We start from the raw sequence: 17217 nt of genomic DNA, 5'->3' as shown, positions 1-17217 counted from the left end.
CTGACCACAGGCTTGACGCGAATTGGACACCCCTGTCAGACGTGATGTGTGATGGCAGACTGAAACGTGCTATCCAGGCAGAAATGAGGGCCCTGGTGCAGATATCGGTAGTTGTATCTGGAGTGGAACCGCCTTTGGCCATCACATGGCCTGATCCACTACAGTGAGAAGAAAACAGTGACCACATGACACCGGCAGGGGGCCTACAATGTCCACAAGTACATGATCAAACCTCCGATACGTCAGATCAAAAGATTGTAGTGGGGGTTTCGTGTGTTGCTGGAGGTTGGATGTCTGGCAACAAGTACCTGTCTTCACCCAATTGCTGATCTGTTTTTGAAGGCCATGCTACACAAATCTGTTGGCTACCATCAGGACAGTCGTTCTGATAGATAGATGTGCCAACCCATGTACCACATCAAATACCTGCCGCCTCCAGGCCACCAGAACGATTAGGCATGGATGACCTGTAGATACATCTCAGGAGTTTGAGCTCCCCTGGGCCAACTGGAATTTCTTCCAGCTGCAGGTTTGAGACTGCCACTACGCTGGCCTTTCCTGAGATGTTTTTGATGGGCGTGATGAACTCAGAAATATATGATAAATGTCTCTGTTGACAAGCCAACCATGGATCTGATACCTTAGTGAAGGCAAATGCAAGTGGCTTGCGGCCCATAAAAGCCGTGAAATGCCTGCCTTCTAGAAAGTACCTGAAATGTCTGATAGCTAGGTACAGTGTCATCAATTCTCGATCAGAAGCACTGTACTTGATTCTGCTGGTCTTAGGTGCTTGCTAAAGAAAGTGAATGATTTCCAATGCCCATCGATGTACTGTTCATCCACTGTCAGGGCCGACAGGACATCCACTCTTGGGTGGACCAGCAATGCAGCATTAGCCAGTACTTCCTTGGCGTTCTCGAATGCTACCGATAATTCTTTGTCCCAAATGACATCCCTTGCCTTGCCTGACACCAGGGCGAAGAGCCGTTGATAGTAGAAACTGGGAATAAAAGTTCACCATTTGAATTAACTCCTGGAGGCCTTTAACTGTGCTGGGCTTAGCGAATGCCCAGATCACCTCGACCTTTGCCGGTAGTGGCTTTCCTCTGTGTTTGTCAATTCTACAGAAAGTTGATGGTCACTAACCTGAATTGACACTTGGCCAGGTAGATGGTCAGCCCAAACTTGTTCAAACGAGTGCAAAGCTTGCGCAGGTGGGACAGATGTTCCTGACGACTGTGGCTAGTGATAAGTATGCCATTTAGGAATATGAAGGTAGAGACGAGACCACGTCCCACACTGTCCTTTAAACTTTGTAAAGTCTGCGAGGCATTCTTGAGCCCAAAAGGCATCCTTCTGAATTCACAAAGGCCAAAGGGTGTAATAATAACTGTTTTTGGAATGTCACCCTGGTGGACCTGGATCTGATGATACCCCTGGACCAAATCCTCCTTGGGAAAGATACAGAGTCCCTGCAGGTTGGACATGAAGTCCTGTAAATGTGGTACTGGGTAGCGATCCGATGCAGTAATCTCGTTCAACCTGTGGTAATCACCACAGGGTCTCCATCTGCCTGCGGACTTGGGAACCACGTGGAGCGTCCAAGAGTTTTTGGACTGTTGTACAATACTCATGTCCTCCATCCTTTCAAACTCTTCCTTGGCCAGACGGTTAGTTTTCTGGAAGGAGCCTGTGAGCTCGGGCATGCAGCGGAGGTTCTTCGGTTGGTATGTGGTGCTGCACCCCATGTTTCAGCATTGCTGAGGTGAATTGCAGCTTTATTATTGGAATTCCAGCAACAACCTGGCAAATTCATTCTACGAAAGAGTAAGGGAGTCTAAATGCAGGGCCGGCTGCTTGGCCTCACCTAGGGTGAAGGTCTAGAAAGTGTTGGTATGAACGAGCCTTTGTTCCTCTAGGTCAACCAGCAGGCCACGTGGTCTGAGAAAATCAGCTCCTAATAGCAGTTGTGTGACTGTGACCAATGTGAATGTCCACGTAAACTTAGAATCACCCAACTCCAGGTTGGGTCGGTGGTGAAGAAGGTGATGGGACAGAGGCAAGGATGGGGTGTGGAGGCTTTAGAAGGCACTGGGGAGGCCTCACTTGGAGGACGGGGAACAGTTTTGGGCTCCTTATTTAAGAAAGGATGAGCGTTGGAGGGGGGCTCTGAGAAGATTCACATGAATGATTCCTGGAATGAAGGGATGAGCACATGGGGAATGTTGGACGGCCCTTGGATTGGACTCCTTGGAGTTCAGAAGAATGAGGGGGGGAGTGTCATAGAAGCATTTTGAATGTTGAAAGACCTGGAATGAGTAGATGTGGGAAAAGTGTTTCCCACAGTCGGGGAGTCCAGGACAAGAGGGCACAACTTCAGGATTGAAGGGCTCATTTAGAACAGATGTGGAGGAATTTCTTTACCCAGCAAGTGGAGAACATCTGGAGTTTGTTACCACAGGCGGCTATGGAGGCCGGGACATTAGGTGTATTTAAGGCAGAGATTGATGGGGATCTGAATAGTCAGGGTGTCAAAGATTATGGAGAGAAGGGCGAGCAGTGGGGCTGAGTGGGAGAATGGTGGGGTAGACTCAATGGGCTGAATGGGTTACTTAAGCTCCAATGTCTTGAACTCTTAAGTATTCCTAGATCCCTCTGTTCTACCGCACTCCTCAAAGCCCGACCATTTACCGTGTACGTCCTTTCTTAGTTTTTCCTTTCAAAATGCAACACCTCACACTTGTTTCCATTAAACTCCATCGGCCATTTTTTAGCCCATTTTCCCACTTGGTCCAGATCCCTCTGCAGCTTTTCAAACCTTCCTCACTGTCCACAACGTCTCCAATCGCCTGGTGGTGATCCACGTGAGTCTGTTCTGGGATAAAGTTTGGAGGTGTTGTGGATAGTGTAGAAGGAGGTGAGAAATCTTGGAAATGGTGTGAGGGTAACAACCTGGGTCTCAATGTGGACAAGAGGAGATGATTGTGGACTTCAGGAGGACCAGGAATGCCCAACCTCCACTTTACATCAACAACTCTATAGTGGGGAGAGAGTGAAGACACCAGGTTCCTTGGAGTTCACTGAATTAATGACCCATTGTGGACACTCAACATCTCCTCACTTGTCAGGAAGGTACAACAGCGACTGCCCTTCCTGAGAAGAGTGAAGTGAGCAAGGCCACTGGCCACCATCACATCAACCTTCTACAGGAGCCTCTATTGAGAGCGTCCTAGCCGGCTGCATCACAGTGTGGGGACAGTCGCTGCAGAGAAATGGATCAGGATCAATCCACAGGGACATAATAGTGGCCGAGAGGATCACTGGAGTTTCCCTCCCCCCCCCCCCCCATCGACATGATCTACTGGGATCATTGTCTGAGGAGGGCAGGCAGAACCCCTTCCACCCCTCACACAGCATCTTCCAGCTGCTCCCGTCGGGGAAGAGATTCAGGAGGATCAGAGCCAGCGCCACCAGGCTGAGGAACCGCTTCTTCCCTCGGGCAGGGAGAATGATGAACGACCAAAGGAACTTCTCACACTGACCACTCGAGACCCTCATATGTACAAAACAATAAAAACAATATTTATCTATCTTTATTTATTTGTATTGATGAAACACTTGTCCTGCGTGTGTATAGTACATCTGTCTGGGTGTATGTCTGCGCGTTTTACACCATTGTTTCATCGGGTGGCATCTGTACCATTAGATGACAGTAAACTTGATTTGAAAGTTGTCGAAGGTTACAAGAAGATATTGACAGGATGCAGAGTTGGGCAGAAAAGTGGCAGATGGAGTTCAATCCGGATCAGTGTGAGGTGATGCATTTTGGACGGACAAACCAGGAGGCTGAGTCCAGGGTTAATGGTCGATTACTGAAGGGTGTGGATGAACAGAGGGACCTTGGGGTCCAAATCCAAACATCCCTCAAGGTCACCACACAGGTTGATAGGATAGTTAAGAAGGCCTATGGGATGCTGGGATTCATTAATAGGGGGATTGAGTTCAGGAGTAGAGAGGTCATGGTACAACTCTACAAATCTCTGGTGAGTCCACACTTAGAGGATTGTGTTCAGTTCTGGTCACCTCATTACAGGAAGGATGTGGAAGCTGTGGAGAGGGGCCAGAGGGGATTTCCCAGGATCTTGCCTGGATTGAGAAACAAGTCATGAGGCCAGGTGAGCAGAGCTGGGACTTTTCTCCCTGGAGTGTAGGATGAGAGGAGACTTGATGGAGGTAGACAAGATTCTGAGAGGCAGAGATAAGGGTGGACAGATGATAACAAATATCAGACCAGATCAGATGTAGGTGATGGACAAAAGTTTAGGGGTGATGTCAGAGAGTTGTGGCTGACTGAAATGTGTTGCTGGGATTGGTGGTAGAGGCTGGTATGATGTGGAGACTCGAGTCAGACTGGCACAGGAATGTAAGACCACCAGTGTTGCAATGGGATCTTCACTGTTAGGCTGAGTCCCACAGATGAGATAGGAGTCTCACTGCCAGGCTGGGTCCCCCAGAGATGGATGGAACCCTCGGGGATGGGACAGGAACGTTTTAGATGCACTGGGAACCCTGGAGATGGTACACGAACCCCAGGGATGGGACAAGACCCCCCAGAAATGGGACAGGACCCTTGCTATTGGGTGGTACTGATGGAGATCGCAAATGCTGACATGCCTCTGCCCCCCAGCCCCCCCTGTGCTGTCTCTGTCGGTGCCTGAGGTGTTGGTGGTGGACCCTGGAACCAACGTTGAGGTGGAGTGCTTCATCGATGGTGGAGACCCCCGTCCTGAACTCTGGTGGTCTCATTCCCCTGGCCCCATGCTGGACAACACACGGATCGAGGGTGGAAAACTGTGGATCACGGCTATCACTAATGAACAGTCTGGATTCTACAACTGCTCGGCCAGCAACGGTGTCGGGAACCAAGCCCGTAAATCAGTGGAGATCCTGGTCCGCGGTGAGTGCCCCAGCGACCATCCACCAAGCTGTACATCCCCACTGTGTCGGGACATTCCTGCCATACTGGTACATTCCACCATGCCGGGACATTCCCACTGTGCCAGGAAATCCCTGCTATACCAGTTCATTCTGCCATGCCGGGACATCGCCTCCATTCTGAGACATCCCCGCCGAGCCGGTATACTCCCATCTTGCCGGAATATCAACAGCATGCCGATATATTTGCATTGTGATGGGACCTTCCCACTGTGCTGGTACATTCCCACTGTGCCTGGACCTATCTGCTGTGCCGGGACACCCCCACTGTGAAACGCCCATTGTGCCGTGACCCGCCCACTGTGCTATGACATTACCGTCGTGTCAGGACATCCCCAATATGCCAATATAGCTCCACGGTGCTGTAATATGCCCACTGTGCCAGCCCTACCTCCTTGCCAGGACATCCCACCTTGCTGGGACTTCCCCCAACCCCCGTACCAGTTCCTCATCGTCCCGGGGCCTCTGTGTCTTCCCCTGTGTAACTTGAGACCCGCTGGTGCACCCGTTGTCTCTCAGTAATCATCTCTCCTGCAGTATCTGTAGGTGACCCCCCACCCCAGTGTCTGTAGGTGACCCCCCACCCCAGTGTCTGTAGGTGACCCCCCACCCCAGTGTCTGTAGGTGACCCCCCACCCCAGTGTCTGTAGGTGACCCCCCCACCCCAGTGTCTGTAGGTGACCCCCCCACCCCAGTGTCTGTAGGTGACCCCCCCACCCCAGTGTCTGTAGGTGACCCCCCCACCCCAGTGTCTGTAGGTGACCCCCCACCCCAGTGTCTGCAGGTGTCCTGCCTCCCCCAGTGTCTGTAGGTGACCCCCCCCCCAGAGTCTGTAGGTGTCCCGCCTCTCCCAGTGTCTGTATGTGACCCCCTCCCCCCAGTGCCTCACGGTGACCCCCCTCCCCAGTTCCTGTATGTGATCCCCCTCTCCCAGAATCTGTGACTATGTGAATCAGTGTCTTTAAATGATCCCCTCCCCCAGTGCCTGTATGTGACCCCCCAGTGTCTTTATGTGACCCCCTCCCCCAGTGCCTGTATGTGACCCCCCTCCCCCAGTGCCTGTATGTGACCCCCCTCCCCCAGTGCCTGTATGTGACCCTCCTCCCCCAGTGCCTCATGATGACCCCTACCCTCCCCAGCCCTGAGGAACGGGCGGTTTTGGATCACGCCCGACCCGTTCCACGACGATGAGAAGATCCACCTGGAGCGGGAGGTGAAGGTATCGTGCCAGGTGGAGGCTGTGCCACAGGAGGAGCTGACCTACCGCTGGCTGAAGAACGGCCGTGCCCTGAAACCCAGTGGACGCATCATCATCTCGCGCAACGACCAGGAGTTCCCGCCTGGGGTCAGCAGCCTGGACATCATCAGTATGAGGTTCTCCGACTCGGCCACGTACACCTGCGTGGCCTCGCTCCGCAGCCCAGCCGTAGGCGAGCTCAGCATGGACGTCAACATCTCCACCAGCATCGGTGAGGGCATGCTCGCACACTTACACTCACGGGCTCGCACACTTACACTCACCAGCTCACACAGACTCTAGCCCTCATGGGCTCACCCACTTACACTTATGGGTGTGCACCCTTGCACTCATAGGCTCGCACACACACTGATGGGCTTGCACACTTACACTCGTGAGCATACATGCACTCACGGGCTCACTTGTATGCGCATGGGCTTGCCCGCACTCCTGCATGCACGGGTTCGCACACTTAAACTCATGGGCTCACACATTTACACTCATGGGCACGCACTCACACATATGCACATACTGGTCTGATGCTCAAATTCACACATGCATTCACTCCCACTCGATCTCCAACGCTAACACAGCCACATGCCAGTGCCCTGACGCCCGTGCACACACACAGTCTCACGCACAGACTCAGACAGAGGCCTGTGCAGAGGGGGGTGGTGTATTGGGACTGGCAAAGGGGAACTGTCAATGAGAAGGTTTTAAATGGTGAGGTGATGGAATTGGAATTATGTTGTCTCTCTCCTCTGGCCTTCTGCTTCTCCACTCACCCTCTTACCCCACCCCTTCCTCTTTCCCTATCCCCTGGTTCCTACCCCTCTCCCTATTCTGGTCCTCCCTCTGCTTCTCCCCTCTCTCCTCGACCCCCCCCCTCCCTCTAACCTGGTGCCCCCTGTCCATCTCCCCCGTCCCCTCCCTCTCCATGTCCCTCCCACCTGGTTCTTTGCACACACCCTGTCCCCTCTCCCTGGCCCCTCCCCTGTCCCGTCTATCTGCCCCGGTCCCCCCTGTCCCTCTCCCCATCCCCCCGTCCCTCTCCCCATCCCCTCCATCTCCTTTGTTTACACCCCCTGTCCCCTCCCCCTGGTCCCTTCCCCCCCCTCCCTCCCCCTCGGTTCCCCCTGTCCCTCTCTCCACCTCCTCTATTTACCCCTCTGTCCCTTGCCCACCCCCCTCCCTCCACCCGGTGCCCCCTGGTCCCTTTCCCTCCCCCCCCTCCCCTCTATCTGCCTCGGTCCCCCCGTCCCTCTCCCCATCCCCTCCATCTCCTCTGTTTACCCCCCCTGTCCCCTCCCCCTGGTCCCTTTCACCCCCCTCCCTCCCCCCCGGTGCCCCCCTGTCCCTCTCTCCATCTCCTCCATTTACCCCCTGTCCCCGGTCCCATTCCCTCCCCCCTCCCCTCTATCTGCCTCGGTCCCCCCTGTCCCTTTCCCCATCTCCTCCGTTTCCCCCCCTCCATTCCCCCCCTACCCCCTGGTTCTCCTTGTCCCCATCCCCTCCATCTCCTCTGTTTACCCCCCCTCCCTCGTCCCACCCTCCTGGTCCCTTCCCCTCCCCCCCCCACTGCTCCCTGTCCCTCTCCCGCCATCCCCTCCCCCTGGTCCCTTTCCCTACCCCCTCCCCCGGGACCCCTGTCCCTCTCCCACATTCCTGTTTCCCAGAGCCACCGGTGCTGGAGGTACTGATCCCAGTGGTGGAGGCGCTGGAAGGCTCCTCGGTCGAGCTGCTCTGCACCGTGAGTGGGAAACCCAAGCCACTGGTGCTGTGGTCCCGGATGGAGGATAAGGATCGGGAAATGGGGCCGGGGCTGGGGAAGACGCCCGAGTGGGAGACCCTTGATGGGACCCTGCGGCTGGACAACGTCAGCCGGCAGCTGAGTGGGGTCTATCGGTGTCGGACCGGACGCTTCAACGCCTTGAACGTCCCTCCCAGGGAGGGCAGCGTCCAACTCAACGTGCTGTGTAAGTGGGCACGGTAGAGGGGGAGGGGTGGGGACAAGGGTGGGAAAGGTGTGGGTCAGAAGTTGGGTGGGGTCAGTTTTGGGTAGGGTGGGTCAGAGGTCAAAGGGGTCTCGGGAGGGTGAGGGGTCAGGCAGACTGTGACCTTGCCCTGCCCTCCCTCCCCACAGACCCCCCAGTCGTGGAGCCAGAGTTTGCGGACGTCCGACAGAGGCTGGGCCGAGGGGTCACCCTGAGCTGCCGGGTGGTGAGCGGGAACCCCCTGAGGGTGACCTCGGCTGCCTGGACCCTGGGGGGAGTGGCCCTGGATGGGCCTGGGCTTGAGCCTCCTGACCGGTCCGAGCTGATGCTGCCCCGGGTCACGGCTGCCACGTACGGGGTGTACGAGTGTCGCCTGTCGACTGCTGTGGGCTCAGGGTCCTGCTGCTTCAACCTGACAGGTAGGGTCAGGGTCAGTGAGTCGGAGTCAGGTTCTGTGGGCTGGGGATCTGTAGGTGGGGGCTGGGCGTCCATGGGCCGGAGGTCCGTGGGTTAGGGGTCTGTAGGTTAGAACTGGGAGTCTGTGGGCCGGGGGTCTGTAAGTTAGGGTAGGGGGTCAGGAGTCTGTAGGTTATGGTCAGGGGTCCGTGGACTGGCCGTCTGTAGATTAGGGTCGGGGGTCTTTAGGTTTGGGTTGGGGGTCTGTAGGTTAGGGTCAGGGGTCCGGGGTTCCGAGGGCCAGGGGACTGTAGGTTAGGGTCGAGGGTCAGTAGGCTGGTGGTCCTTAGCCCACCTGTGCTCATTGAGCTGCCTGCCCGTGTGTCCAGGACGGGCCTATGCACCGGAGTTCTACTTCGACACCCCTGTGCCAGTGAGGAGCCGAACGGCCAACACCTACAGCTTCATCATGCAGTGGACGCAACGGCTGCCCTCGGCTGTGGGCAACGTGCTGGCCTACAGACTGGAGGTGCAGGAGGAGGTGAGCACCCTGAGGGGGACGAGGAATAAGGGGATGGGAAAGGGAGGGGGACAGGGGCGAGGTGGATGGGGATGGGGACAGAGAGGTGGGTTGGGGGAGGGCAGGGGTGAGGGAGACAGGGGTGAGGGGGAAAGGGAGGTGGGGAGAGAGGAAGACAAGGACAGAGGGGAGGGGGAGATTGGACAGGGATGGGGGCAAGGAGGGTGGGGAGGAGGGGCAGGGGAGATGGGGCAGGGAGAGGAGGGCAAAGGTCAGTGGGGAGGGGAGGGGCACAAAGGGGGGAGGTAGAGTGAACGGGGAAGAGGGGGACGGGTGGGGGAAGAGGGGGGACGGGTGGGGGAAGAGGGGGGACGGGTGGGGGAAGAGGGGGGACGGGTGGGGGAAGAGGGGACGGGTGGGGGAAGAGGGGGACGGGTGGGGGAAGAGGGGGACGGGTGGGGGAAGAGGGGGACGGGTGGGGGAAGAGGGGGACGGGTGGGGGAAGAGGGGGACGGGTGGGGGAAGAGGGGGACGGGTGGGGGAAGAGAGGGACGAGGGGGTAGGGGGAGACAGGGATGGGGGAGCGGCTATCTGACTCTCCTATCCCCGATTTCCCCCCCCCCCTTGTCCAACCTGCTGACCCATTCCTGCTCCCCTGGTGGCAGGATTCTCCCAGTGGGAGGCGGCGGCCGGAACTGATCCCCGTGAACAGGACGGTGGAGATAGGCTCCCTGCTGTCGTACACTGTGAACCGGCTTGTCATTCCCCGCAGTTACTGGCTGGAGCTCACGCCTATCACCAGCTACGGGCCAGGGGATATGGCCACTCGCAGGATCCACTACACCCAGCGTCAGTACCACTGGGGAGAGGATGAAGGAGGGATGGGGAAGGGGGGAGGGGAGGGGGGAGGGATGGGGAAGGGGGGGAGGGATGGGGAAAAGGGTAGGGGAGGAGGGCAGCAGGGACCAGGGTGTCTGAGGGAGATGGGATGGTGGAGGTCATGGTGGGGTTATGAAGGGGTTACGAAAGGGGCATGGTAGGGTTACAAAGGGGTCACGGTGCTGATATATCTCTGTTCCTTATCAGCTGCTTCCTTTGGCGCCCCCTCAGGTAAGGTTCCTACAGACCCCACCCCACACAGCCCCCTCCACACACACGCCCCACCTTCCAACCCCCCTCACCTATGTGCTTGCTGGGGAGAGGGAGGGGTGATAGGGGGAGGAGGGAGGGGGCGGGAGAGGGAGGGGAGTGGAGATGGATGGGGGCGGGAGGGGAGGGTCAGGTGTTGTGAACACCCTCTCACTCTTCCCCACGACTCTCAGGGGACCTGGTCTGTGGGTTCGAGGACGTCGGGCTCTGTGGTTTCACCCAAGACGCCAGTGATGATTTTGACTGGAGCCGTGAGAACAATGTGACCCAGGACCCCCGGAAAACGCCCAACACTGGGCCCCATACCGACCGCAGCGGCTCCCAGACCGGTGGGCACAGAGGAAGGAGGGGTGGGAGGAGGAAGGGAGGGCAGGGTGGGAGGAGGGGGGAGAGGGATGGTGGGAGGCAGGTGGGGGAGGGAGAGGAGAGGGGAGGAGGTGAAGGATGGGAGGCCGGGGGAGGGAGTGGGGGAGGGTGAAGGATGGGGAGAGGGGAGCATTGAAGGGAGGTGGAGGGGGCTGCTGTACCTTGTGCACTGATTCCTCGTTCCCCTCACCCCAGGTTACTACATGTTCATCGAGGCGTCCACCCCCCGGCGCCCAGGAGACCGCGCACGCCTGCTCAGCCCCCTCTACAACATCAGCACCAGGGTGGGCTTCCGGGCCAGGCGGCCCCAGCCATTCTGCTTCAGCTTCTACTACCACATGTATGGCAAACACGTGGGTAGGTATCACTGCCGGACCCCAACGTCCGAACTCCCCCTCCTTGCTGCCAGACCCTTCCCACCCCTCGACCCATCCCACCCTGCTGTCTCATTCCTGGATCCCCCACGATCCCTCCTCCCTCTGCCCCCTCCCTTCTCCCCTCCTCCTCCTCTCTCCACCCCCCCTCTACCCCCTCTCCTCTCCCCCCCACCTCTCCTCATTATTAATTTCTCCCCCTCTCTCCAGCATGTACTGATGTCCTGGCCTGGGACATCCAATTCCTCCCCTCTCCACCCCCCCTCCCCTCTCTCTCTCCCCCCCACCTCTCCCCATTATTAATTCCCCCCCCCTCTCTCCATCATGTATTGATGTCCTGGCCTGGAACATCCAATTCCCAAACTGATCCTGCTCTGGTCTGGGCCTGGCCTGGTCTGGATGTGCCATGCTCTGGACTGGTACTGGCCTGGTCTGGATGTGCCCTACTCTGGTCTGGGCCTGGCCTGGTCTGGATGTACCCTGCTCTGGTTTGGGCCTGGCCTGGCTTGGATGTCCCCTGCTCTGGTGTGGGCCTGGCCTGGATGTACCCTGCTCTGGTCTGGACCTGGCCTGGATGTGCCCTGCTCTGGTCTGGGCCTGCCTGGTTATGCCCTGGCCTGCTGTTTGCTAACCTACTCTCCACAGGTTCCCTGAATGTGCTGGTGCGGATCCTGGGTGTGAGGACGGTGGAGACTCCAGTGTGGAGCCTGAGTGGGAACCAAGCAGAGGAGTGGCGTCTGGGCAGTGTCACCATCAAACCCAGTGGGCCCTTCCAGGTAACGGGGAGGGTGAGGGGGCATCTATGGGTGGGGGGAGATAGGGAGGGGTATGGGTGGAGAAGATGTGCGGGCGGGGCAGGGTGTGCGGGGGGAGAAGGGTCTGCAGGTGGGGTGGGGTGCAGGCGGGGTGGGGAGTACGGGAGGGGCGGGCTGTGTGTGTGGTGTAGGGTTTGCAGTTGGGCTTGGGTTGGACGGGAAGGGAGGAGTGAGCTGTAGTAAGAGGTGATGCCATTGTTCGGGGGACATATGAGAAGTTCTGTAGTAGAGATTGAGGCCCCCCCCCCCCCCCCCGCTAATGGTCTGTTGCCTCCCGGATGCCTGGGTTTGAGATACTTGGTTCGGCTGGGAGTCGGAGGAGGAGCTTGGAGAGAAACGGGCTGTGAGTCGGAGGAGGAGGAGCTTACTGAAAGTGACAGGGTTAATTGGTCAAGGGGCCAATAAAAGGAGTGAAAGGGGAGGGAGCGGCCAGCGAGGAGTGGAGCAGTGAAGGAGTGGAGCAGTGAAGGAGTGGAGCAGTGAAGGAGTGGAGCAGTGAAGGAGTGGAGCAGTGAAGGAGTGGAGCAGTGAAGGAGTGGAGCAGTGAAGGAGTGGAGCAGTGAAGGAGTGGAGCAGTGAAGGAGTGGAGCAGTGAAGGAGTGGAGCAGTGAAGGAGTGGAGCAGTGAAGGAGTGGAGCAGTGAAGGAGTGGAGCAGTGAAGGAGTGGAGCAGTGAAGGAGTGGAGCAGTGAAGGAGTGGAGCAGTGAAGGAGTGGAGCAGTGAAGGAGTGGAGCAGTGAAGGAGTGGAGCAGTGAAGGAGTGGAGCAGTGAAGGAGTGGAGCAGTGAAGGAGTGGAGCAGTGAAGGAGTGGAGCAGTGAAGGAGTGGAGCAGTGAAGGAGTGGAGCAGTGAAGGAGTGGAGCAGTGAAGGAGTGGAGCAGTGAAGGAGTGGAGCAGTGAAGGAGTGGAGCAGTGAAGGAGTGGAGCAGTGAAGGAGTGGAGCAGTGAAGGAGTGGAGCAGTGAAGGAGTGGAGCAGTGAAGGAGTGGAGCAGTGAAGGAGTGGAGCAGTGAAGGAGTGGAGCAGTGAAGGAGTGGAGCAGTGAAGGAGTGGAGCAGTGAAGGAGTGGAGCAGTGAAGGAGTGGAGCAGTGAAGGAGTGGAGCAGTGAAGGAGTGGAGCAGTGAAGGAGTGGAGCAGTGAAGGAGTGGAGCAGTGAAGGAGTGGAGCAGTGAAGGAGTGGAGCAGTGAAGGAGTGGAGCAGTGAAGGAGTGGAGCAGTGAAGGAGTGGAGCAGTGAAGGAGTGGAGCAGTGAAGGAGTGGAGCAGTGAAGGAGTGGAGCAGTGAAGGAGTGGAGCAGTGAAGGAGTGGAGCAGTGAAGGAGTGGAGCAGTGAAGGAGTGGAGCAGTGAAGGAGTGGAGCAGTGAAGGAGTGGAGCAGTGAAGGAGTGGAGCAGTGAAGGAGTGGAGCAGTGAAGGAGTGGAGCAGTGAAGGAGTGGAGCAGTGAAGGAGTGGAGCAGTGAAGGAGTGAGACTTCCTGGCTTTGGCTTACCAGGCTTTGGCGAAAGCAGGCAAGGGGAAAAGGTAAGCTGAGTTATTTGCCTTCGTATTCAGAGTTATGCCAATAGGGTTTGTGCTCTGTACTGGGTGTCAGATGTGGGAACAATGGGTGACCTCCACCCTCCCAAATGGCCACATCTGCACCAGGTGAACCAAGATGCAGTTACTAAGGGAGCGAATTAGGGATATGGAGTTGTGCAGATTGATGACCTGTGGCTTGTAAGGGAGAGTGAGGAGTTAATCGACTCAACCTTCAGGCCGATAAATACTCCAGAACCCATGTCAAGTAAGTGGGAAACCGTTGGGGGGAAAGAAAAAAGCGAGAAAAACGGAGAGCGCACCAGTGACTATCCCACTCAGCAACAGTTATGTTGTGTTGGATTCTGTTGAGGGAGATGACTGGACAGAAGATGGCCACGGGCACCAGGTCAATGGGAATGAGCCTGGCAGAGTGGTGCAAAAGAAAAGGAAAAGGAGAAATACAGTAGTTATTGGGGACTCCATTGTCAGGGGTACGGACAGGAGGTTCTGTAGGCCAGATAAGTATACCCGCATGGTGTGCTGCCTCCCTGGTGCAAGGGTACGAGATATCACAAATCGGGTCCAAAATATTCTGAGAGGAGAGGGAGAGCAGCCTGATGTCTTGGTACATGTGGGTACAAACGACATTGACAAGAAAAGGGAGGAGGTAATGAAAAGGGATTACAGTGAGCTGGGACGAAAGCTGAAAGACAGGAACGCTAGGGTGGTGATCACGGGATTACTACCTGTTCCAAATGCAAGAGATGAAAAGAATGTAAGGATAAGGAAAATGAACGTGTGGCTGAGGGGCTGGTGTACAGGGCAAGGATTTGGCTTCTTGGATCATTGGGATCTCTTTTGGGGAAGGCATGATCTTTACAAGAGGGACGGGTTGCACCTAAATCCAAAAGGTGTCAACATTTTGGCAAGTTTGTTTGGTACAGCAGTGGGACAAGGTTTAAACTAATTTGGCAGGGGTATGGGAACCAGAGTGATAGGGAAAAGGGTAGGGAAGATCAAGTAATGGCCAGGAAAAGTAAACTAGGAAAAGTAATGTTGGGAGGAGAAAGTAAAAAATCAGATGGTGCAGTGAGTTTTCGGGTCAATGTTAGTGTTAAGAAAATTACAAAGAAAAATAGTGGGCAGAAAAATCAAAAGAAAAGGTTACAGAAGTCACTAGATATTAAAAGGACAAAGAGCATAAGGGCACTTTATCTGAATGCCCTCAGTATTAGAAATAAGGTCAGTGAACTTGAGGCGCAAATCGGTACCCATGTCTATGACTGGGTCGCCATCACGGAAACATGGCTACAAGGTGACCCTAAATGGGAATTAAACTTTCAAGGGTATCAGGTGGTGCAAAGAGATAGACAGGATGGTAAGGGAGGTGGAGTTACATTCTTAATCAAAGATGAGCTCCAGGCAATAGTGAGGGATGATATAAGATCTAAAGAGCATAATGTTGAGTCCATTTGGGTAGAGATAAAGAATAACAAAGGGAAAAAATTATTGGTGGGTGTTATCTATCGCCCACCAAATAACAATAGTTTAGTGGCACAGGAAATAAATAGAGAGATAAGTGAGGCATGTAATAATGATACGGCAGTAGTCATGGGGGACTTTAACTTCCACCTAGATTGGGAAAATCAAGTTGGTCGTGGGAGTCTGGCAGAGGACTTCATAGAATGCATCCGCGATAGCTTTCTTGAGCAGCAGGTTAAGGAACCCACAAGAGAAAATGGTCTCCTGGATCTTGTGTTGTGCAATGAGATAGGTAGAGTAAATGATGTAATAGTCAGAGAGCATCTGGGAAATAGCGATCATAGTACGATTGAATTTCTCATTCAGATGGAAGGGGAAATAGTTAGATCTAAAACAAATATATTATGCTTCAACAGGGGTGACTCCCATAGGATGAGGGAGGAATTGGGCAGAGTGGACTGGGAGCACAGGCTCATTGATGAAACAGTTGAGGAACAGTGGAAGATTTTCAAAGAAATATTTTGTAATGCTCAACAAAAATAGATTCCGGTCAGGAAAAAGGGCAGCAAGGGAGGGAAAAATCAACCGTGGTTAACAAAGGAAATAAAGGAGAGTATAAAATTGAAGGTGCAGGTGTACAAAGCTGCAAAGAGCAGTGGGAAACTGGAAGATTGGGAAAACTTTAAGGGACAACAAGGGGTTACAAAGTGGGTAATAAGAAATGGGAAAAAGGATTATGAAAGTAAATTGGCACAAAATATAAAAACAGAAAGCAAAAAATTTTATAAATATATAAAACGGAAGAGGGTGGCCAGAGTTAACATAGGACCCTTGGAGGATGAGAAAGGAAAACTGGCAGCAAAAAATGAGGAAATGGCCGAGGCATTAAACAAATATTTTGTGTCAGTCTTCACAGTGGAAGACACGTCCATCATGCCCAAGTTCGGAGTTAAGGATGCGAATGTTGGGGAGGGCCTTGATAAAATAGTTGTTACAAAGAAAGTAGTGATGGAGAAACTAATGGGACTAAAGCCAGACAAATCACCTGGTCCTGATGATATGCATCCAAAGGTTCTGAAGGAAATGGCAGAAGTTATAGTTGATGCATTGGTGGTCATAGACCAAAATTCCTTGGATTCTGGGCAGGTCCCGGCAGACTGGAAGACAGCAAATGTCACGCCACTTTTTAAGAAGGGATGTAGGCAGAAAACTGGAAATTATCGGCCAATTAGCTTGACGTCTGTAGTTGGAAAAATGCTTGAAGCCGTCATAAAAGATGAAATAGTGAAACTTTTGGAACGTAAGGGTTCAATCAGGCAGATGCAGCATGGTTTTAGAAAGGGAAGATCTTGTTTGACAAACTTGTTAGGATTCTTTGAGGATATAATGGGTGCAGTGGATAGAGGGGAACAGGTTGATGTGTATTTGGATTTCCAGAAAGCGTTTGATAAGGTGGCGCACAAGAGACTTCTCAGTAAGTTACAGGAAAGTGGAGTTCGGGGAAGTCTATTGGCCTGGATTGAAAATTGGTTGTCTGACAGGAGGCAGAGAGTCGGGATAAGTGGGAGTTTTTCAGGTTGGCAGAGAGTGGTAAGTGGGGTGTCGCAGGAGTCAGTGTTAGGCCCACAACTGTTCATCATTTACATTGATGACTTGGAGGAGGGGACAAAATGTGGTGTAGCCAAGTTTGCGGATGACACCAAATTGAGAGGAAGAGCAAATTGTAATGAGGACGTGGAGAGTCTGCAGAGGGATAGAGTTAAGCTGGATGAGTGGGCAAAGGTCTGGCAGATGGAGTACAATGTTAGTAAGTGTGAGGTTATCCACTTTGGCAAGAAAAATAAAAGAGCTGAATATTATTTAAAGGGTGAAAAACTACAGCATGCTGTTGTGCAGGGGGACTTGGGAGGGCTTGTGCATGAATCGCAAAAGGTTAGGTTGCAGGTGCAGCAGGTTATTAAGAAGGCAAATGGAATGTTGGCCTTCATCGCTAGAGGAATTGAATTCAGGAGTAGGGAGGTAACGTTGCAACTGTATAAGGTACTGGTGAGACCGCACCTGGAGTACTGAGTCCAGTTCTGGTCTCCATATTTGAGGAAGGATATAATGGCTTTGGAGACGGTCCAGAGGAGGTTTACTAGGTTGATCCCTGGGATGAAGGGGTTGACTTATGATGAAAGATTAAATCCTCTAGGATTGTATTCGCTCGAGTTCAGAAGAATGAGAGGAGATCTTATAGAAACATATAGGATTATGAAGGGTATGGATAGGATAGATGTAGGAAGGTTTTTTGAGCTGGCCGGGGAAACTAAAACGAGAGGACACAGTCTCAAGATTCGGGGAATTAGATTTAGGACAGAGATGAGGAAAAA

At 54.3% G+C, this 17217-nt stretch overlaps 1 protein-coding gene across 4 annotated transcripts in view; it reads left to right on the top strand.

Moving 5' to 3' along the window:
- Positions 1-17217, top strand: part of LOC138737223 (MAM domain-containing glycosylphosphatidylinositol anchor protein 1-like) — a 33845-nt gene that overhangs the window by 2531 nt on the left and 14097 nt on the right. For 2 of the 4 annotated variants that reach the window (XM_069887907.1, XM_069887909.1), the window contains exons 3-12: positions 4688-4957; positions 6135-6464; positions 7909-8208; positions 8376-8645; positions 9012-9163; positions 9808-9991; positions 10229-10252; positions 10465-10620; positions 10853-11014; positions 11677-11807. In XM_069887907.1, coding sequence (XP_069744008.1) covers positions 4688-4957; positions 6135-6464; positions 7909-8208; positions 8376-8645; positions 9012-9163; positions 9808-9991; positions 10229-10252; positions 10465-10620; positions 10853-11014; positions 11677-11807 — 1979 coding nt within the window. The remainder of the gene's footprint in view (positions 1-4687; positions 4958-6134; positions 6465-7908; positions 8209-8375; positions 8646-9011; positions 9164-9807; positions 9992-10228; positions 10253-10464; positions 10621-10852; positions 11015-11676; positions 11808-17217) is intronic. The other 2 variants (XM_069887908.1, XM_069887910.1) reach the window with 2 other exon arrangements.

The sequence above is a fragment of the Narcine bancroftii genome, chromosome 6 (assembly GCF_036971445.1).
Source record: "Narcine bancroftii isolate sNarBan1 chromosome 6, sNarBan1.hap1, whole genome shotgun sequence".
Lineage (NCBI taxonomy): Eukaryota > Metazoa > Chordata > Chondrichthyes > Torpediniformes > Narcinidae > Narcine > Narcine bancroftii.
This window is presented reverse-complemented; position numbering and strand designations above follow the sequence as displayed.